This window comes from Diceros bicornis, chromosome 15, assembly GCF_020826845.1.
Source record: "Diceros bicornis minor isolate mBicDic1 chromosome 15, mDicBic1.mat.cur, whole genome shotgun sequence".
Lineage (NCBI taxonomy): Eukaryota > Metazoa > Chordata > Mammalia > Perissodactyla > Rhinocerotidae > Diceros > Diceros bicornis.
In genome coordinates this window covers 26,867,222-26,889,261 of record NC_080754.1, presented here as the reverse complement: position 1 = coordinate 26,889,261, position 22,040 = coordinate 26,867,222, and the positions used below count along the sequence as shown (strand labels likewise).

General features: G+C 42.8%; 1 protein-coding gene across 4 annotated transcripts in view; it reads right to left on the bottom strand.

Annotated features, from left to right (window-relative positions):
- The window catches only part of RUBCN (rubicon autophagy regulator), a 58,835-nt gene that overhangs the window by 7,486 nt on the left and 29,309 nt on the right, over positions 1 to 22,040 (bottom strand). For 2 of the 4 annotated variants that reach the window (XM_058555993.1, XM_058555994.1), the window contains exons 4-14: positions 20,475 to 20,634; positions 19,523 to 19,629; positions 18,031 to 18,187; positions 16,582 to 17,115; positions 12,937 to 13,032; positions 12,128 to 12,243; positions 10,540 to 10,750; positions 9,933 to 10,034; positions 7,216 to 7,290; positions 1,201 to 1,261; positions 308 to 440 (exon numbers count right to left, since the gene is read on the bottom strand). In XM_058555993.1, coding sequence (XP_058411976.1) covers positions 308 to 440; positions 1,201 to 1,261; positions 7,216 to 7,290; positions 9,933 to 10,034; positions 10,540 to 10,750; positions 12,128 to 12,243; positions 12,937 to 13,032; positions 16,582 to 17,115; positions 18,031 to 18,187; positions 19,523 to 19,629; positions 20,475 to 20,634 — 1,752 coding nt within the window. The remainder of the gene's footprint in view (positions 1 to 307; positions 441 to 1,200; positions 1,262 to 7,215; positions 7,291 to 9,932; positions 10,035 to 10,539; positions 10,751 to 12,127; positions 12,244 to 12,936; positions 13,033 to 16,581; positions 17,116 to 18,030; positions 18,188 to 19,522; positions 19,630 to 20,474; positions 20,635 to 22,040) is intronic. The other 2 variants (XM_058555995.1, XM_058555996.1) reach the window with 1 other exon arrangement.

The window sequence follows — 22,040 nt, the reverse complement described above, 5'->3', positions numbered from 1 at the left end:
TCACTTTTTCAGTGTCTCAAAGGTGGTCACAACACAGGAGTTCCACCTTTGGTCTAGGGGGCAGTCGTGTGGAATAAGGACGGTGAAGGAGCCATTATCTCCTGTTTTGACAATTGCTAGGGAAAACCTAGGCAAGTACGCCTTCATTCATTCAACATATTTGTAATGAACAGCTTCTGTGAGTAAGGAAGGAAACACATAGGTTCATTCTAGAGTGGGGACATGTGACAAAGGAGAACAATATCAGAAAGGCTCACAGCCTCCTGTGCTTGGACAGTGGGTGGAGAAAATAAGCTGAAGAGTCTACCTTCTGAGGGGCATCATGCTCTGGAACTAGCCACTCTAGCTCCGAGGCGGCTGGGAGCTGCATCCCCTCAAACTGCTTCAGGAGCCCCATGGCCACTGCCTCAGCGGATGTGGAGTGGAGGAAGCAGTGGGAGCTGGGAAGGAGAGATGCAGGGAAGGCTGAGCATAAAGAAATGACGGGAAGATGGAATCCTTCCCTTCAGGGTCTGATACCATTCGCAGTGACTTCTGAGCTGAGACAACACTGGCAGCACCCACACTCTGCTCAGCCTCTTCTCTCATTATCTTCAGATACATGTGCACAATGAAAATATACTGGTCTTATAGTCCTAAGACTTAGGCTTAAATCTCACTTACTAGCATTACATGGCACTGCTAGGTAACGATTCTGTATTCACTGTCTTTCTCTACACTTCAGTTTCTTTAATTGCAAAATGGGGATTATAACACCTGTTTACAAAATAAAGTGAGTAAAACTGCCTTGTGGTCTATAAAGGGCTATTGTTGCTCCCAAATGAGCTACTATTTCCCCTCACTGAGTCCACACTGCAGAACCTGTTCAATTTGATTTCATAATCAGAAATCATGATCATTGCTCTCTCTTTTGAGATCTGATCTTCTGGGGGCCTCTGGTATAATCAGAATCAGGAGAGCAAGGAACAATCCACACTGTGAGCTTTGCCTCCACCAGAGCTCACCCCGTTTGAACCAATGATCTTCTGCTCTTTTTCCCTGGGCATGTCACCATCAGGCAGGCCCATGACTTTAACCTTCCCTCTTTGTGAATTTGGATGGCCTCATCCATGCATGGCCTTTCTCATCTATATGCCAAGAACTGGGTTTGCTACTCCACATACTCCAAGGTTTTATTTTTTTTTAAAAAAAGGTACTTACAAGGATTGGGAGGAAATGATGGATTTGCTGTTTGAGGCTGTGTTCCTTCTGATGTCAGCATCTAAATGGAAACCAGAGATAAGAGGAGCAGGAAATGGAAAGGGAAGAAGTAAGAGATAATAATGGAAATCATTCCAAGCAATTGCCAGCTAAGCACTCAGGGTGGCAGCTAGCTGCTGCATTCTATGTGGGATAAGGAGCAGAGTCCAGGTGAAGCCCTACATACAATGTATAGTTTGGCTCTGTTCAAGTCACAACCAGGCTGAATTAGTGACACTATGCATAGTACTGAGAAGGTCAGAGTGGCTACAAATCCAGGTGGAAACACAAACTCAGATTTGGTGCAAGACAGTGAATGAGAAAAGGAAGCATCCTAAGGCACAAGGGGACACATCCTCTACCAACCAGAAACACAAAATAAATGACTCCAATCTCTCCTTCATTCTCTAAATTGCAAGCCCTCTTAAATGATAAACTCTCAGAGGCGAGAATTCTCTCTAGCTCTTTTTTATATCAGAACCAGCACCTAACACAGAACTTGGATCGCAGAGGTTACTCATTAAATGTATGTGGAATTGGAACTTTGCTTCTAACGTCTCACCACTATTGCTATTACTCCTGAATGTGAGAAGTCCTCTATACCCTTAAAAAAGCTTCATGGAAAGATTTCTTTCCTGTCTGGTGGCACAGGGAAGAAAAGAAATTCTCTATGGCTTGGCAACTCCCTGGAGATGCCTGGTAACCAACAAATTTTCATGGAGATATTCAACATGATCTTTACTGTAGAACTCTCAGGCATAATTACAGAAAACTATGGCAGACTTTCCAAAGCCTATTTCTGATAAAGAATTTTGAAGAGGATTTCTAATAGTGATATGCCTGAACCTCCAGAGACCTCGTCTACCCAAATGCTTCTGATGGGGAGAATGTGAAAAACAGCAATCATGTTCAAGAAAGGCAGATAGAACCTATTCAAGTCATGAAAAAAAAGACTGTTCTGGCAAGTCTCATCCCTCACTTCCTTCAATACCTAGCGATAAGAGAAAAGACCTTCTTTTCCTAATTAAACCTACACAATGATCAATCTACTGCATTTGAGCCCCTCAAATAGAGTGTTGAGCTTACATGACATCACTCTGCACTTGGCCATGAGTAGCTCAATTGTTCTTCACGTTTCCTCTGTATATATATTTTTTGTATGTACCACTAGATTAATAAAATCTCCTTGTGAGCAAATGAGATTGTGTCTAATTCTTTTATCTGGACCTAAAATACTTAACACAGGGCTCTGTATACACATATATTCTCAAATAATATTCCTGACAAATCAATGTCTTCAAAGCTATATACACAAATAAGAGAACAGAATTGAAATCTGTCAGTTTTCATATGCTCTCTAAGCACAGAAAAATTTAAGACAGCAAAAAAATTTTTGACTAGTAATTAACAAATCCTATTTTATTTAACAATAAAGAAGTTCACGTATACCATATTTTCTGTTTGAACTTGCACCACCAAAATCCAGATCCCAACACACTGTTAACTGTCTATTTCATTCTAAATAGTGCTATTTGAGAAAAGAAAAAAATTCTAGGCAATAGTAAACCAGATCCTCCTAGACCATTTGGTTTGCAACATTTATTTGCATAATACTTATACTGCCTTGGATTTACATAAGTCTTGCCTTGTCCTTGTAGCCCTCAGAGTGCTTTGAATGTAATAGGTTTTTGGAAAATATTTCTTAAATGAATGATTAATTGCCTAAAAGCAAAAAGCAAATTTCAGCCTGTTTGGGAGTGATAAAAAAGGAAAAATGAGAGGAAAATCTTAGACAGATATCCTTGAATAAAGAGCTAACCAATGTTGTTACTTTAGGGCCAGGCTGTTAAAAAAACACTGCACATCAGAGAGGAGAGGTGGTTGATAATTCATGGTTGCTAAGGAAACCATTGTCTTCATAAAAACTATAAAGCCGTTCTTCACGTTCACAGAAAGTTTTTTTTTTCTTTGAGAGGAAAAAAATCATTCTCTTCTCTTTGGAAAACATAGTCAAGTCATACTTTATCATGTTTCTTCTTTTTTACCAGAGGTGCAATGAGGTTGAGGTAGGTGGCAGGGACTTCCTAGCCAATCATGCATACTTCTAAGAGTGTGGAAGACCACAGAGTTTTGGATGTGAGGATCTTAGCCCAGGAGTGGAGAGGGAGAGGCAGCATCTGATACCAAAAGGGACATGACACCTGACACTAGTCAAGTACCATGAAGGCCCTGTGGGTACTGAGCCTTTGCTGCAACCTGCTGACTCTCTAGTCAGTTCAAGCAAATGATTAAGTTAATGTGGTTCGAACACTAGTTGAGGATCTGGATAAAAGTAGGCCAGGGTCTAAGACAGATAATTAAGGAGTAAAGAGAGAGGAGGAAGCTATTCAACTGGATGAATTAAGTGTACTCGAAATCAGAGCACTTTAGAAAGATGTCTGAGAATCTCGCCTTCCAAGTGGAAGTTAACATAATTATGAAACTTTACATTGATTTTTTTGTATAAAAACAAGTATTTTTTTCCTAAGAGAACTAATGCTTTTGATGCTTTAGATAGGATAAGGTTATTACTACAGACTGAAAAAAGTTCAAAAATCTAAAAAAACACAACGCAACAAAAATAATGACATGTTATAAGAATTTTTGCATGTCCAGACATTGGTATTGGGATGATCAGGGAAGAACTGGTTAAAACATTGGCACCCTAGCAAATTTGCAAATTTTTAAACAAAATAAATGAGGCACAGGAAGAGAGTCAACTTCAGAATTTACTGGCTAGTTTGATGTTGGTTTCCATCCTGCTTTCCTTCTAGCAGAGAAGATGATACCCAACACAGCTGGAAATCCAACTCCAGTGAATTTTCTGTAACCGCTAAGCCAAGATGAAACACTTTAAAATGGAGAACCACAACTATTCTTGTTTTAAAAGGAGAAAAAAATTTGATTAAAAAGGAGAAGGTGGGGAGAAGCAACTGATTACCTTGAATTGGATATAATTTAAAAACTTGTCAGAAAATATAGTTCACAAAATTTCCTCTTTACATATTGTGCCAGTTATCAATTTACTGCCTTTCAGCTCTAAACCGTGCCCTTCTTTTTGTCTGCTCTGTGATAATGCAGCTGGACTTGCAAACAGTGGTCCTTCTCCAACTGGCGCAATGTTAAGCTTTGTCAGTAGAGGGCACTGGAGGGACACTGGAGAAGGAAGGGGTTTCTCTTGCTGGTTCTGGCATGCTCCTCTAGGCGGACTCCTGTAAGGTACGTGACTTTCCCTTGGGGAAGCACGCCTTCAGGCAACTTTGCAGCAGAATGCCATTAGTAGTACTTCTCATAAACGGCTTTTCTTGGCACCTCCTGGGAAAACTTCTCAGCAAGTGCCACAGGCCTGGCACCTCCCATGAACCACACCCCCTGGTACCCCTTGAGTTCTGAGTCACAGCACCTCCCTGGGGGCAGCCTCCTCCAGCACCCCAGAGAATGGTTTCCTGGTAAGGGCCATTGGCATGGCACCTCCGTGGATAGCATCCCCTGGCGCTCTCTCAGAACAGCTCTGCAGCTTCAGAGAACTTCTCCACCATCCAGTGAGCCAGGAGTCCTCGATCTCAGCCTTAGGGATGTGTGTGGCTCTCTTCTACATTTGTTCCTTCCCTGGGTGCTCTATCTCAGCCGTAGGGATAGTGACTGCTGCCTCTATCTGCTATTCCTGTATTCTTTCGAGATCTCTTTACTCCTTATGAGCCAGTCTCCCATTACTTCCATCTCCCATTATAGTTAACAATTCTTTATATCAAACTTTCTCTATTCCAATTACTGTGTGGTTTCTGTGCCCTGATTGGACGCTTACTAGATACATATATGTGGAAGATTGAAATTCTACAAGAATCTACAAAGGAAGATACAGAAAAATTGATAAAACTATAAGAGAAGAGGATGAAGCAGCGGGAGAGAACAACAAAACCCTGAAACTAAATAAGTTGAAAAGACTGTCTGGGATTGGGAGCTTATGAATGATATATCAATTTGGCAGACACCATCAGAAGAAACAGATGAAGTGAAAGAAGCTAGACACAAAAGATCACATATTGTATGATCCAATTTAAATGAAATGTCCAGAAAAGGCAAATCTATAGAGACAAAGTGATTAGTGGCGAACTGGAGCTTGGGGTGAGAATGGGAACTAACTGCAAATGGGCACAAGGGATCTTACTGGGGTGATGAAAATGTTCTAAAACTACACTGTGGTAATGGGTGCAGAGCTTGGTAAATTTACTAAAAATTGAAAATTGTATACTTAATGTAATTAATACCTCAATAAAACTGTATAAAAAATAGATGTTGATGAATCCAAAGCTTTCTGTGAATAAGCTTTCTATGATCCCAAGGTTTATAACCACTTTATTGCTAGGAGGAAGTAACTTCCAAATCTGTTCCCTTCATAAACACTTCTGCTCCATATGGTCTACTCGATGAATCAGGATCTAAGATAAGTGGTTATATTAAGCAGAGGATTACAATACACAGAGTATTTATCAATGACAATGTCCATAATATGATCCTTAAGTACTTCAACTTTTTCCAAGCGTGTTATGGATTCTGATGACCTTCCTTTGATAGAATCCCAAGAGATTCTTCGATAGCACGAATCACTTAAGGTGATCAAAAAGAAATGAGTCTGTAAACCTCTGGACATGAGTGGGAAGACTGCTAATGAGAATAATAATAATACTTTTTAGAAAGAATTTGGTACCAGTAATAAACTTGATTAAAGACCAGAAATAGATGAAAAAGAACAGAAAGCAATAAAGAAATCTAGAGTAGAGAAAGATGAATTGTAAATTATACTTTCATAATTGGGTATCTGTGTGTAGAAAGAAGGTAAAACAAGTGACTACTTTTGAGAGAGGCTTGTTCTAATTGCTTTTTCCCCAGCCCCCAATAATGTGTTGGGATTGTGGGTCACAAGAAAAAGCAGTTTTTTAGTTGAAAAATGTTTCATAGTCTTGGTGTATAAAAAAGTTTTAAAGCTCCAAAATGGGGGAAGAAAGAATGCTAAGAAGATCAAATAAAGGTATGCCTTATGGTTAAAGCAGAGTGAACGTCCTCTGACGGAGAAGTGGCTGACAGCCAATAAGTGCATCAGCAAAGGATTGTGGTTACAAATGCATTAGAAGCCAGTTAAAAAGTGACTCAGAATAATTACTTCTCCAGCAAAGGAAGACTATGTTAGAATAAATTATAGCAGTTCAGGAGTAGAGAAAGAGGCACTTAATTACTTTCATTTCTCTAAATCTTGATCTAATCTTATATAATTATTTCAAATTCTAGTGGCTGACAATATTAACAGTTAATATTAACTGTTTAATAAAAAGTCCTGAGTTTTGTTATTGTTTGTGTGTTTTAAAGTCATGTTGAGTACAAAACTGCTACTTTCTTTCAGTTAACCCCACCTACCGAAAGCCTACCTGTTTGGATCACAAAGCAATTACTAAGGGCAAACATTTGCAGCAGTAAATCCTAATTGTGTACGAAGTACCTAGATGAGATAGCTTTCTGAAAGTTGACTCTGCAAATTCAAAACTCTAAAGAGACACTACGCTTCATACCATTCTGACTTTTGCTATCTGACTGTGTGGCGGGAGCTTAGCCATAAATTTGAACTAAAATTTCTTCACCTTTCTAAACTGTCTACTACCTCCATCAGCCACAATGACCACTTAATCTATAAGTATCACTGTAGGGAAGCATCAACAAGGACAATCTCAGTGAGGAGGGTTGTTGGGGTCGTATGAGGAAGAAGAAAATGAATATCTGAATTGTTCCTGGTTGGCTTAGGTCTGGTTTTTCCCAGCTAGTTCTCCAGACCCTATAGTCCTCATAACCTTGACAGGTGTCACATGATAAAGTATGTACAAAAGCTGGTGCAAACATTCACACACATGCATGTATGAGCACACCCACGCTTCCAACACAGGCTACCTGAAAACATCGAGGCCATTGACACTGAGAGTCCGTTCTTTGACATGTGAGTCAGGTTAGATCCTTCGCTACCATCTGTGTAATAATGATTATAAAAGGGGCCCTTTAGTATTCAGACAGGAAGTAAATCGATCAGAATGACAGCTCTATACCACATGTTCCTAGAATCAGAACTTGACTTTTGCTCCAAAAGATAAAACTGCTTTTAGGTACTTACATCCACAGGTAGGTACTCACTATAGCTTGTGAGACAGTTATTGCTGCTTCCCCAAACCAGCCTTGCCAGCCTTCCCCAAACCAGACCTCCTAAAGCAGTGGTTCTCAACAAGGGGGGATTTTGCCCCCCTGCAGATATTTGGCAATGTCTGGAGACATTTTTGTCACGACTGAGGGGGAGGGTGGTGTGCTACTGGCATCTAGGGAGAAGAGGCCAGGGAGGATGCCAAACAGTCTATAATGCACAGGACAGTCTATCACAGCAGAGAATTATCTGGCCTAGAGCTTGAGAAACCCTGCCCTAAGGTCTTTTCCATTAAGGATTTCAGTTCTGAACTGACTAGAGAGTTAGTTGATTAAATATTGCCTCTGGGCCCACAACTGCAGCAAAAGTTTCCATTAGGAACACACTTCGTGCCACCCCTAGGCAGGCTATTTCAAATTTGGCTCCTTTCAGACTCAACAGCTTCCCCAGGCTCCTTGCTTTGTTGCAAGGACTTAGTAGTCAAGTGGGCTGCTCCACATCCAGTGAAGCAGCATATTTTGAATTTACCTTAATATTACCCTCATGAAATTCTGACTGTTGATCTTGAGAGAAAGGGCAGAACCCTTTTATTTTCTTCTAATTTGGAGATCAGGTCAATCACAGAGTGTGGTATAATAAAAAATATATATTTGGTCCTTGCCTCAGTTCCTCGCACAGAGCTCCTAAAACCCTGGGAATTTCCTGAGTGCTAGGAACACCTTTTGTTATTTATGAGTCCCTTTCCCTTATATCTGAATTTATGCTAAAAAGGTGACTTTTAGGGGGCACTTAGATAGCTTCAGTAAGGGGCTGGTTGCCAGAAAAAAAAACCAACCACCTGATTAAAAGATTAGAACTTTTAGTCCCACCCCCAATCTCCTAAGAGAGGAGAGAAGCTGGAGACTGAATTCAATCACCAATGGCCAATGATTTAATCACTCATGACTACATAATGAAACCTTGATAAAAAAAAAAACCTCACAATGATGAGGTTTGGGGGAGCTTCCTGGTTGGTGAACATATCAATGTACCGGGAGAGTACCTGACTCCCTGCACCCTGACTCCACAGGGACAGAGGTGCCTGCACTCGGGACACTTGGGGACCTTGCCTTATGTACCTCTCCATGAAGCTGTTCATTGGTATCCTTTATAATAAACTGAAATTTTAAGTATAGAGCTTTCTTGAGTTCTGTAAGTCATTCTAGCAAATTATCAAACCCGAGTTGGGGGTCGTGCGAACCCCTGAATTTGTAGTTGGCTGTGGAGAAGTGAAGGTAGCCTGATGACCCCATTTGCGGCTGGCATCTGAAGTGGGGGTAGTCTCGTGGGATTGAGCCCTTAACATGTGGAGTCTGTGCTAACTCCAGGAGTTAGTGCCAGAACTGAATTGTAAGGACACTCAGTTGATGTAAGAGAATTGGAGAATTGCTGTTGGAAAACCACATACAAACAAAAAAAATGGAGTTTTAAGTGACTATCTATTATTGTCACGAATAGAAACCAGGTACATTAAGGAGAACACAGAAGGATGACTTCCCGGAGACCCGGAAAAATATGTGTAAAAATTACATTTTTGAATGGGGAAGAAACCCAGCTACCACAACCTGGAGGTCTGTGCAGGTGAATGGGTTCTCTAGATTGGTGTACACAGGAAATCAGAGCTTCATGCAATAAAAGATCTATTCACCATCACCCTACAATAGAGATTATAGATACAATTCACTTCTGTAAAAAAATTACTCTTGGTTTCACCTATGGGGGAAAAGCTTATGGCCCTGAACTGCTTTTTTGTTTGTCTGTTTGTTTGTTGCACTGATGAAAACTTGAAGAAATCTATGATTTGTAGGAATGGATTAACCCATTAATTGTGGGTTAACCTGATTTAACACAGCTGCCTTCCCAGATTAGAACCTCTCTCCTTCTCTATGCAGATGTTTACAAGAATAACAACAAGAGTCTGTGATTCTGCTAAGCAAGTTAGCACTGGTAGGACAGAAAATAAAGCTCTACTTAGTAAACTTGATTTTTTTCCTTTTTTGCCCCCAATGACTTTTTGTCCTTTTCTCTTAGTATTATAATAAAGCTCCTTTTAAACACTTTGAAACAATTTCAGTTGTGTTATGGAACACAAGAGAATAAGATTATAATTTCATGTAGATATGGGCCAGCCCTCAGCTGTCACCAGGAGGAATCAGAGTGAGAATCCAAGAGAAAGGTGCAATTGAGGAAGAAGCATCAGGGTGACTTCAACAGGCAGCCCCCTCCACCTGGAACACTTTCTTTCAGTGTTCTTTTCTGCTTAAATTTTAAATGGGTTTTCTTTTTACCAAGAGAGGCTGTCCCTTACAATAACTGACAATATTCCATAATGGACCACACTGAAGATTCCTTACATAGGGAAAGCTTCTCAGCCTAGATTCCAAATTGAAAGAAACAGCTAATAAAAGCTACCTTGAAACAAAGTGTTACTTCTTACCTTGGATTTCAAATTCATCAACCTCATCAGCAGAGCCAGAGTCAGAGAACTGTGCTGAATCATGTGAACTGAACTGGGAGCTGCTGGAAGTGACCTGAAAACCTGGTGGGTTTAAAAAATAAATAAATAGCAATAAACAGGACAGAAAGAGGTCTCCTACTCCCTCTAGGGTCACAATAAAAGGGACCTGGTATGACTTCAAAAGAGAAGTAAATAGAACACTGGCTGAGGTGATGCTGGGGAAGTGGAAACTAGCTCTTCTTGCTGGTTGATCTCCATTTTATTCATGAAATTTAGAAAGTTTCATGTAAATAGAAGGTACTACTATCTGGGAAGTGAATCTGGAACCATTGGTCTTACTTCTCCTCATATCAGAAACCTACTTTTTGGAAGATATTTCTGAGGTAGGAAATGGATGAACTCTAGGACTCTGGTCCGGTAGAAAAAAAAAAATCAGAACAACATAGGAAATCTTTCTGATGGCAGAGGAACCCTTGGCTGGGTTATAACATCTCAAATTAAGAGAAAAAAGAAAGCCCATGAGGCACCATGTCTTATCCTGCAGCCCTGAAGAAGAAGGAACAGACGTGTTCACAGCCTCACTCACTTCCATGCTCAGTCTCCTGGTACACAGGGAGCAGATTCTTGGTGCGGATCTGCTGGCGACGAAGGCGGATCTTCTGCTTCAGTTCCTGGATCTCTCTATCGCTTTCTTCCTCCTCGTCTTCCTCCTCATCTAGGCACTGGCTCATCATGTTGCACTTCATTAGCTCAATGGCAGCAATCAAGGACTCTGAGATGCTGAAGTGGGCATTCTCCTTGGGGAAGGAGAGCAACAAAGAAGTTGCTTAGTAAGGGGCAAGAAGTATTAAACACCTCACTGATAATAACGTGGGAAAGTAGAGCTTCCAAGACATGCACTGCTTTTATTCAAAACACCCAGGGAAATGCACATTTCTACTAAAAAAGAAAGCTGATGGCCAGAAAACCTGTTCTACATTCTCTTTGCTCTTGTACCCGGCCATGCCTGGCCTTCCTGTTCCACTTTCTACACAAAAATATGACAGAGAAGTCATCCAGAATTTCATATCAGGGTCTTTCCTAAGACCATACACCTGTACACAAATTATTAAGGTAGATGTGATGTCTCAAGATAAAGTGCTTTATAAGCTATAAAATGCTACAGGCACATTATTATTATTATGATTACTACTATTTTTTTGTGTGTGTGAGGAAAATTGGCCCTGAGCTAACATTTGCTGCCAGTTTTCCTCTTTTTGCTTGAGGAAGATTGTCACTGAGCTAACATCTGTGCCGGTCTTCCTCTATTTTGTATGTGGGATGCTGCTACAGCACAGCCCGATGAGCAGTGTGTAGGTCTGTGCCCAGGATCTGAACCTGCAAACCCCAGGCTGCCAAAGCAGAGCACATGAACTTGACCAGTACGCCACTGGGCTGGCCCAGGAACATTATTTATTACACATCTGAGACTTAGAACAAAATATAGAAGTTGATTCTGGGGCCGGCCCCGTGGCTTAGCGGTTAAGTGCGCGCGTTCCGCCACTGGTGGCCCAGGTTCAGAGCCCGGGTGCGCACCGACGCACCACTTCTCCGGCCATGCTGAGGCCGTGTCCCACATACAGCAACTAGAAGGATGTGCAACTATGACATATAACTATCTACTGGGGCTTTGGGGAAAAAAAAAAAGAAGGAGGATTGGCAATAGATGTTAGCTCAGAGCCGGTCCTCCTCAGCAAAAAGAGGAGGATTAGCATGGATGTTAGCTCAGGGCTGATCTTCCTCACACACACACCACATACAAAAATATATATACACACACACACACACACACACACACACAAAAAGAAGTTGATTCTGGAAACAGTTTTTACTTAAGGTTCCAGGGTCAAGGAAACAATAATCACGTGGCTAAAATTCAATGCTTCTCTGCCCAAGGTAGCTTCTAAGACAAACTCAGTAATATTTTTGGATTCAATAAGGAGCATACGCTTCCTGAAGAGTTCTTCAGAGAGAGAACTTGTTGAGCTTATCTTTGCTGTGAACTTATCTTTATTGTAGTCTATACTCATGGTACTGCTGTCTACCCCAAACCTCCTTAGAACAAATGGCACCATAGCCCCTCAGGCCAGATCTCCCAACTCATGGACTCTTCGGTAGCCCCTTAGATTCCTCACCTTTTCCAGGTCTGCACAGCTGCCAAAGTCTTGCTCAGACAGGTAGCTGATGAGGGACTGTCCTTCTGATGGTCTTCGGAACATACCTTCCCCCGAGCACAGGTACTGACCACCCTCTATGGGAAAATGGAATGTGAATGTGAAAAGCTGCGACTTGAAAAGCAAATCTGTAATAGCCAACCTCTTCAAGAAGTCTGATGATTTTACCAATAAAGATGCTGCCAAGTCTTCCCAGGTAACAGGTTGGAAAGATGTCTACCTGCTAAAGCAATTTCTCTGAATCTCAGAATCCCAAAGCACTAAGCCTCTTGGTTAAAGAATGGTGGAATCAACGGAGAGAGCCCGAAGACAATTCTCTTACCATCTAAAGATGAACTACTTGCCCTCCTACCCCACAAAAAAGAAAACAGAAAACCTGTGCTGAGAGTCAGACAAGGAAACAAATGGCTTCCTCCTATGGATGATTTCCATGTGGAGCTTATTTTCTGGTAATTAAGCCCAGACACTCAAAGGCCTCTTTTCAAGGTCCCTCTCACCCACTCAGAGCACCATTCCATCTGGATCAACAGACATTCATGGTGATAGCATAAAAGACAGTGGGACCCTTAAGTCAGAGAGGAGCAAGAGAAAAGGCAGGGCAGTGTGATTTCTAGCACAGGGGTTGAAAATGATGAAAGGGAGGGTGAGACTGTACACTGTGTACCCTCCACAGAGCTGAGATGAGCCACACAGCTCACAGCTCAGCAGGTACAAGGGGAGAGCAGAGAAAAGACACAATTGCAGTCCTAGCCTTCCTAGTACTCACTTACCATACTCCATGTACAGAGAGCTGGGTGTGCTGACTTCACTGCTTTGGCCAGAGTAGGACAAGGGGCTTCTCAACTTCGACTTATCATTGCAGGATTCTAGTGTCAGTGACCATCAGGGAGTAAAAACACACATTCGAGGTGAGCAACAGATACATTCCCAACTTTGGAGTTTCAACATTTAACTGCTCCCATTCCCAATACCCTCCCAAACAGGAGAGAGGTGGCAGACCAACAGGGAACAGTCCAAGAATGCAGGAACACACTGAGGAAAGGAGATGGGAAGTCACTATATTCTAAGGGGAAAAGAGAAAACATGACCCAGAATGTGGCAACACAACGGTGAAAAAGAATCAAATCAGTGGATTCATGAATTTCTTTTCTTCCAACTTTTTACCAAATGTTCCAGAAATATCAGCCAATGTCTACCCTCTTGAGGAACCAATTTAGAAAACAGTCCTCACAAGGTAAAACAAAAATAAGTACATTAAAACTTTTCTGATACTTTGACACCAGGTTTTTAAACAATAGCAGATGGGTTACACTCACTAAGGAAATACTAGGATATGATCTCTCCTGAAGCTGAAATATAAATTTGTCATACCTACAAATTTAACCCACTTCTGAATCAGCAGAATAACAAAATAAAATCCAGCAATGTCCTAAAAGAGGTATTAAGACAATTCTAGAGAAGCCAAAGATGATGGCCTTATAACCAAAGGACTCAGCCACAGGGCTGCAGACCCAGCCCTACTGGAGAAGGAAGGGAGATGTTTCAAGAGAAGACTGGTAAAGTAGGAAGTGCCTGGGTAGAAGTTTTAAAGGAACAGTGAAAGGAGTGGAGAAATAGCAGCAGGCAGGGCTTGCAGGAAATGAGAATCTGATATTCTCCAAAGGGAAACACAAAATTCCCAGTGCCACAGAAGGAAGAGCAGGTAGAAAAGCAGTGGGTGCCTGAGAAATGAGCAGGATGCTCTGGGAGAATGAATGATTGAGCTGCATCCAACCCACTTCCTTGACAGATGGTGCCAACTTGTCAGCTGCTCGTCTCACAAAAAATGCTACTAAGTGGTAAGAGATAATCATGTGTTCTCCCTTCCTCGGGCCTCAAAGATTTATGGTGGTCCTGGCAGTGGGCTCTGCTCCTCACTACTGAACTGAAGACAAACCAGCAGTCACCATGATACCCTGGTAAGGTATCATGACTTGGATCATGATTTGAAAGGTCATGACTTGGAAGGGACCTTTGAGGTCCCCAGTCAAACTTAGTGCACAACACAAACTCCAACACCAGCACTCTATTCCTTTACACGTAAAGGCCATCCAGCTTACGCTTACTGAGCTCACTACCTCCTGATGCTGCCCACTCAACTGAACAGCTCTAATTCTCAGAATTTCCTCATACTCACTTGAAATCTGTCTTCTTACAATTTCTCATCTCCTTAAGAACCACAATGCTCTTCTAAACGATGGTCTCACAGACTTATTTCTCCTTAACCATCTCTTTTCCAAGCTAACATACCCAGTGGCTTCACCCATTACCAGGAGGCCATGGTTTTCAGTCCTCCCAGACATATTCTAGTGTTAACATCTCCATGAATTATGGTACCCAGAATGGAATACAACATTCAGTTTGAACACAACCATGAAAACCAAAGAAACAGACTTAAATCACTAGAAAAATCCTGTGCAATGGCTGGAATGGGTGGGTGGGAGACTTACAGGGGAAGGAAGATGGGTTAAAAAAAAATGAAACAGGACTCTAGGACAGGCAAAAAACATGCACCCACATCCAACACCAGAGAAAGGGGAGAAAACACATTCTGGTGTTAATTCAAGGGTAATAAAGTAATCCGTAATAAGTACTCAGTTACAAGAAAATTCTGCCACTGATTCATCATGATGCCTTAGACAAATAGTGGGCCTCAGTTTCACCTTTGGGCAAAACAGGATTGATAAGTCTTGACTCTGCCTTCCAGAAGCTGTTACAAGACTGAATGAGGCATCTGGAAGTTCTGGACAGAAAACATACCATACAAAATATTGGTGCCATTTTACAGACAGGTCCAAGCATCACAGCAGGACCAGACTAGACAGACTTGATTTAACACCAGAATGGAAAACAAGGTTCTGAACTAAGCAAGATGGTCACAGACGAGGAGGAGGAGGTGGTGGACAGAAAGGAGGACCGGCTCCCAAACCTGCAATGGGATCTTCAACTATAATGGTGATATTCCTGAGGCCTCCTGTACGTAGACAGACAGGTGCAGAGGAGAGTGCAGACAGAGGAAACGAGAATAGAGAGAGTGAGAAAAAGAGTGTCCTTTCATCTAGCAGAGGTGGAGACTTAACTCCTGAGAGGGAACCCTAGTGCTGAAGCAGTCAGCTACTGAACCCTAGTAGCTGACTCATACAAGAAGCTACACATGACCCACACTCCCTCAGACCCTTCTGTTAAGGTTTTCTCTGGCTCCCTTTTCCAATGCAGGTTACTGTGGTTTCTGGAATCCACCTGGATTCAAGAATGGGGGCAGGGAAGTTTTACATGCTCAAAGACCAATGGCCTGGAGTACAGTAGACACCAAGCCTGCAGCAGGAGATGTGAAGTGAGGATCTAACCCAAGCGCTCTTCACATCTAAGAAAGCTAGTGGAAAGACAGGCTTTGATTTGGAGATTTTTTTTTTTCCCTAAAGAGTTCCAATAAGCAAAACCACATTCTTAAGGGGAAAACAGAAGCAAAAGTTTATCATTCAGAAGTTTCAAATGAGGGCCTTAGCTCTCACCTTTTTAGAAATTACAAGTAGAAATCAATGGCAGCTCCAGTTACTCAAGGAAATCCTCCTTTTTTATTTTCTAAAATTTTTTTATATTTTATTTCTGGGGCTCTCCAACCCAGAACTGGCTTGGAGCAAAAAGGTCCATGTTTTACTCCCTGTTATGGAGATTCTTCTACAAATGAAACCCAACCAAAGCCTGCCAGGCACCAAGAACCCAGGACAGATGATGGCAGAGAGATGGCAAAACCAATGAGACTCACTTTCCCCTTGCCTAGGGAGCTCTCTGCTACCTGCTGGTGTTTGTGTCATGGAGGCCCCAGTGGCCAGGACCTCCTTACCTGACTGCCTTTCAACCTGAATTAGTGATGCAGCAGTCAGCACCCCCTACTCGTACACTAGGTCACATCACCCCACACTCACTATATCCCTAGTTTTAATGAAGAAACCCTAGTATCACTTTGCCTCTCTCATATTGGTATTACATCCTGACCAAACTTCTCAGGAATCACAGGAAGGGGAGGAATTTAATGGGATTATTTTTAAAGCTCATTAGTACTTCCCCTCTGTCTAAGAGATACATTTAAAACTCAACTGTGATGAGTCACACTACCCTCTGATGCTAAGAAGCTAGTGAAAGAATCGAGGAAAGCATTTACTATACAGCAGTGTAAAAAGGAATAAACAAATATTCTTGGAGAGATTTCTTGTGTATCCATTACAAACTTCTCTCTTTTATTATAAATGAGATACCTGTCATGTCATCAGAAACATAACTTCTCTTCCTGCCATTTGAAGACCCTTAAGAAGAAACTCTCCCTTCCACCATAATTCAGAGGGCCACCTTCCTAACTAGGGGCTGGTGATCATTACCTGGGGCTCCTCTGGAGACAATGTTGGTATCTGAATGGGAGCGAGTATGGCTCTTCTTTGTTCCACTGGTGACAGTGAGTGTCTGCCCCTCGGAGAAGCTGGACCTGCGAAGGACGCTGGACAGCTGGCTCTGCCCACCTCCCTCCTGGTCCCCTAGCGAAGAAGCAGCAGAATCTGGCTTATGGGAGCTGCTGGAGGAGAACAAGTTTGAGCTGCTGCTCTCAGCATTGCTGCTGTGACTCTGACAGCTGGCGGTCCGGCCTCGGGGGTCCACATTGCCGATGGCCAAGTACTCGGGCCCCTCACTGGCATCACTTGGGGAATCGTTCTGGCTGCTGACCCAGGATGCTCCTATGGGGCTGGTTAAAGTGCTGGAGCTCATCTCATTTGGGGTCGAGGGGGAAGCCCTGGCTAATGCAGAGACTGGAAGCAGGGGGGCTTGGGTAGTTTGATCCTCTACTGGTGAGACGTGCCCTCTGCTTTCTTGAGGTCTCTGGGGAGGGCCAGAGAGTGAAAAGGAAGTAGATCTTCTTTCTAAGATATAAAAAGAAAGGGAAGGGAAAGGTGAGCTGGAAGTCTTTGGTACATCTGAAGGGCTTCTCCACAATTAAGGACCAAACTCCTAACAGTACTGGGTGCCCAGGACACCTGGTGTCACCTCAGTACAGGTGAGTCACTTGAGGTAAGTAAAAAATTACTTAGAAGCAGCTAAGCCAAGAGCATGGGCTCTTGAGACAGTGGCTTCATTGCTTATTAGTATGCTTTCCTCATCTGTAAAATGAGCAATAATAATAACACCTACCTCACAGGACTGTTTTGAGGATCAAATGAGATAATACCTATAAACTGATTATAACAGAGCCTGGAACATGGTAGGCACTCAATAAATGTTAGCTATTATTATTGAAATGCCTTCTTGGCAATGTGGATTACAAACCCAGGGGAATCTAAAAACATCTCTTTCCTCTGTTACTTTAATGATTCTATTGAATTATCTTATGTCAGTTGTGATATAACTTTTTAAGATGTTCATTTTTTTTTTTTTTTTTTTTTTTTTTTTTTTTATGAGGAGATCAGCCCTGAGCTAACATCCGCCAATCCTCCCCTTTTTTTTGCTGAGGAAGACGGCCCTGGGCTAACATCGGTGCCTATCTTCCTCCACTTTATATGGGACGCCGCCACAGCATGGCTTACCAAGCAGTGCGTCGGTGCGCGCCCGGGATCCGAACCAGCGAACCCCGGGCCGCCGCAGCGGAGCGCGCGCACTTAACCGCTTGCGCCACCGGGCCGGCCCCAAGATGTTCATTTTTAAGACATGAAGTTTGTCTTAAGTTTGTCAAAGTGCACCAACACAAGGCTTTATCTATCCCCAGTCTGTGAGCACCCACAAAGTCCTCTACATTCTAGGGCTGGGGATACATGTCATGATTACCCTTCCTGCCCACATACCTGAGCTGTGGTTGGGCGCGGATTGGTGGAGGCTAGAGATGGACCCAAAGTAGGAATGCTGAGCGTAGCTGGTTGGAGGGGTGTATGTGGAACCAGGCAGAGCTGTCAGGCTCTGGCTCTTTGTCACCGGCAGCAGGCTCTCATGCTTTCCAGCAAACTACAAAAACACATATGTCAGAGTCAAGGACAGAGACCTTCAGAGGAGGGGCATTCAGCAATACAGAAATGCTGGTAGAAGCTGACCTTTGGCAGCAGGCTTGGACTGCAGCCAGAGCCTATAGTTACAGCGTAGCTACCCTCTATTAGAATATACAACTTTGAAACCTTAAAGCCCTGCCATATACCGCAGCTTCTGCCCCTGGAATCTGAGGAAGTAAACCTGGAGTGCTTTATCATGGACGCAGAACAACAGAATGCTTACGGCTATGCACATGGAGTCAGAAATCAGAGAGATGAGGGTTCAGATCCAGGCCCTATTACTTACAGGCTATTTGGTCCAAACTTTGAGCAAGAGATTTATCTACTCTGTCCCTTGGTGGCCTCCTTTATAAAACGAGATTAATGCCTACCTTATTGAGTTGTGAGGATTAAATGAGATGATGCATGTATTGTGCATAGCACCATGCCTAGCACATAGAAAGCATTCAATAGATGGTAACCAAGAATCAAAATTTAAAAATCAAGAGAGATAGAGACTCCTTCCCTAAAAGGAGTAGGGACTGTGATTCCATTCTAGCTCAGGCACTGATATTAGTGATGGAGTGAGTGAACTGGAGGATTAACAATAAGCAACAAAATTTTCTTTACACTTCAAGGACAAAAATGATCCTGCATAACACTAGGCCATACTAGGTCTGATGCTATAAGTCCTACTCCTGATTCAAAATCTTCCCTCTTCTCCTCAGCTCTTTGTCAAGCCTGCCCTTAAGGAGGTGCTTACTCAGATTTAGGATTTTAAAAAAGGGTTTAAAAATAGACACCTCCTTCCTCAAACAGACCTAAGCTTAGACTTTTCACTGCAATAGCTACTTTACAGTACCTCCTCTTCTTCTCCAAGTTTTTTTTTTTTTTTTGAGGAAGATCAGCCCTGAGCTAACATCCATGGCAATCCTCCTCTTTTTGCTGAGGAAGACCGGCCCTGAGCTAACATCTATTGCCAGTCCTCCTCCTTTTTTTCCCTTTTCCTCCCCAAAGCCCCACTAGATAGTTGTACGTCATAGCTGCACATCCTTCTAGTTGCTGTATGTGGGACACCGCCTCAGCACGGCCGGACAAGCGGTGTGCTGGTGCGCGCCTGGGATCCAAACCCAGGCCGCCAGTAGTGGAGCGCGCGCACTCAACCACCAAGCCACGGGGCCGGCCCTATTTTTTTTTTTAATAAAAGCCTTTCAGTTCAACTGCCTAAGTGAAGACATAGTTTGCCACAGAGGGTTACATCATGGTGAGGTTCAAGGGCCCAGCATAGACACAGATAATTCCTTGCCCCCTTTACCATAGATGCATCAATCTGAGCCAGAAGGCGAGGGTTGTTCTGCTCCACTGCTTCCAGGCATTGGAGCATGGCCGTGACATGGGCGTTGCTTAGCAGGAAAGCAGTATCTGGGGAGAGAAAAGCTACTGCAGTGATGGAGCCCACAAGGGAGATCTTTAGCTTCCCTGTGTGGCCCGGGGAGAAGCTCAGGGAAGAAGGGAGGGAAAAGGTAAAAATGAATTGAGGAGAATCATGCCACTGTGGAGAGAAGAGGAATCAGGGACAAACAAAGTCTAGGAGAGGCTAAGTAATGTGCAATATAGCAGAGAGGTCACAACAAGAGGCTTCAAAATCAGAAAGATTTGAATCCTGGCTCTAGGGGACATTTTTTTTTTTTTTGGTCAGGAAGATTGTCCCTGAGCTAACATCTGTGCCACCCTTCCTCTATTTTGTATGTGGGATGCTGCCACAGCATGGCTTGATGAACAGTGTGTAGGTCTGCACCCAGGAGCCGAACCTGTGAAGCCCGGGCTGCTGAAGCTGAGCATGTGAACTTAACCACTACACCATTGGGCCGGCCCTCTAGGGGACTTTTGGCCAGGTCACCCAACCTCCTTGGCCTCTGCTTCCCTGATTGGAAAACAGGGGTATTAATACCCACCTCTCAAGGCTGTTGGGAAGAGTATATGTATAAAAAGTATATAAGAGCGACTGGCACACAGAAAACTCAGTAAATGGTGGTTATTCTTACTGGTTTGTGAGTATGGGAGTAGGGGAACACCTCAGCATAAAGTCTTATTGTGTTTTACACAGCAGGTGAGAGAGAAGATTGGATGGGTGTTTCTGATTAGAATCTCTATGGCATCAAGTGAAAGTATGAGGCCCTGGGGTAAGAGTCAGTCTAAAAGAAGAGGAAAGTAGAAGAGCACGAGGAAGTATAGGCAACAATCCTGGCTAAGTGACCTCTACCTACCTGTGTAGAATTTTCTGATATACTGTCTATCCCCAAGTAGAGTTCGGAGCTGGGCTGAGAGACAGTGGCACTGCAAGCTATGCTGCAGCCACAACTCTGCAACGGCAGGCTCACTCACGCCATCAGTGCTGCTTTGGCCATTCTCATCCAAGTCGATGAACTGGGAGGCAAAGAGGCATGAGTCAAAACATACATCCTTGATAAATACAGCAAAATTGACGCCTAGTGACCTGAAAACTAAATTGAGACAGTAAGAGGAGGCAGTCAGAGGTATTTTTCTTCCGGCTAGCATCTAGAAGTTACCTAGCAAGGAGAGGGAAGGAAGGGATTAATGGTTCCACTGCTAGATTGGGCCACTGGAGAGGGACTAAGCAGGTAAGACCTGATATGCAGCTCCAGGAGAGGATAAAGCTGCTACATCTGTCTCTTTATGTTCTAACTCCAAAGAGGGATCTATTCTGGGGTATTCAGAAAAAGGATAAACTTGACATGTTGGCCTCTCTCACAGAGTCCTCTACTTCAGATGGCCGCCAGAAAATAATGCAACAAAAATCTGGAGGAAAGGACCTAGGAAAAATGCCACCAAAGATTCTCCACCAAAGAGAAACCATCTAAGCATCTCTTGTTGGCTCTAGCCACAGCATTCTCTACTGGAACCTCCTTCTACTTGGCTGTTTCTAAAAGCAAGGTCTCATAGCCTAGGGTCAGTGCAAAAAAAATGTATGGATGGCAATTTCAGGTAGCTTCTAAGAAGAAATGACTACAGCAATATATTTTAGAAAAGGAAGTTAGAGAGGGTTTTCATGGGAAAAATAAAGTGATAAGGACAAAGAAAATATATGTAAGAAAACCATTGGGCTCTGGCCTTTTCTCACAAAAAAGGCCAGTCTGACACCTTGTGATTTAGTTCCCCGATCATTTAAAAACAAATTACTTTTCCTGACATCACCTCAACAATGAATCTTGCAGTGGGTGGAGTATACATGAAACAAGACTGGCCATGTATAGACAAGTATTAAAGATGAGTGACAGGTATTTTAGGGTCCATTATACTATTTTCTTTAATTTTGTATATATTTGAAATTCTCCATAATAAAGTGTTCAATAAATAGATACATAAATTTGACAGTGATGGATCCGGAACTAGCTGTGTAACTCTGGAAGTCCTTGAGCTCGTTGCCCTGACTGAAAATCAGGGGTACTCTGTTGAGCTGAGAGCACAGGAGGGTGCTAGAGTGGTAGCTGTTAGGAAGATGTTTGGCTCCACTTGACACTGGCCTTCAGAAACCTCACAGTTCTTTCTAACTGGTATATCCTCTTCTCTTAAACAGTTATCAGCATGTAAGTCCCACTTCCCCCAACCTCTTCATGGAAACTCTTGCCATTTGCCCTCAATTTTGAAAAGCTTCACTCTGGTCCCACATATGCAGATCTTTTGAAAATAACGAAACTTTTTCACCCCTTCCCCAGATGAGAGAAAGTGGCCTGGAGCAATGGGTTTTCAAGGTTTATTTTTTAAAGCAAATAATCCTCCCCTCCAAATCAGTCCTATAGGGATAATTTCCT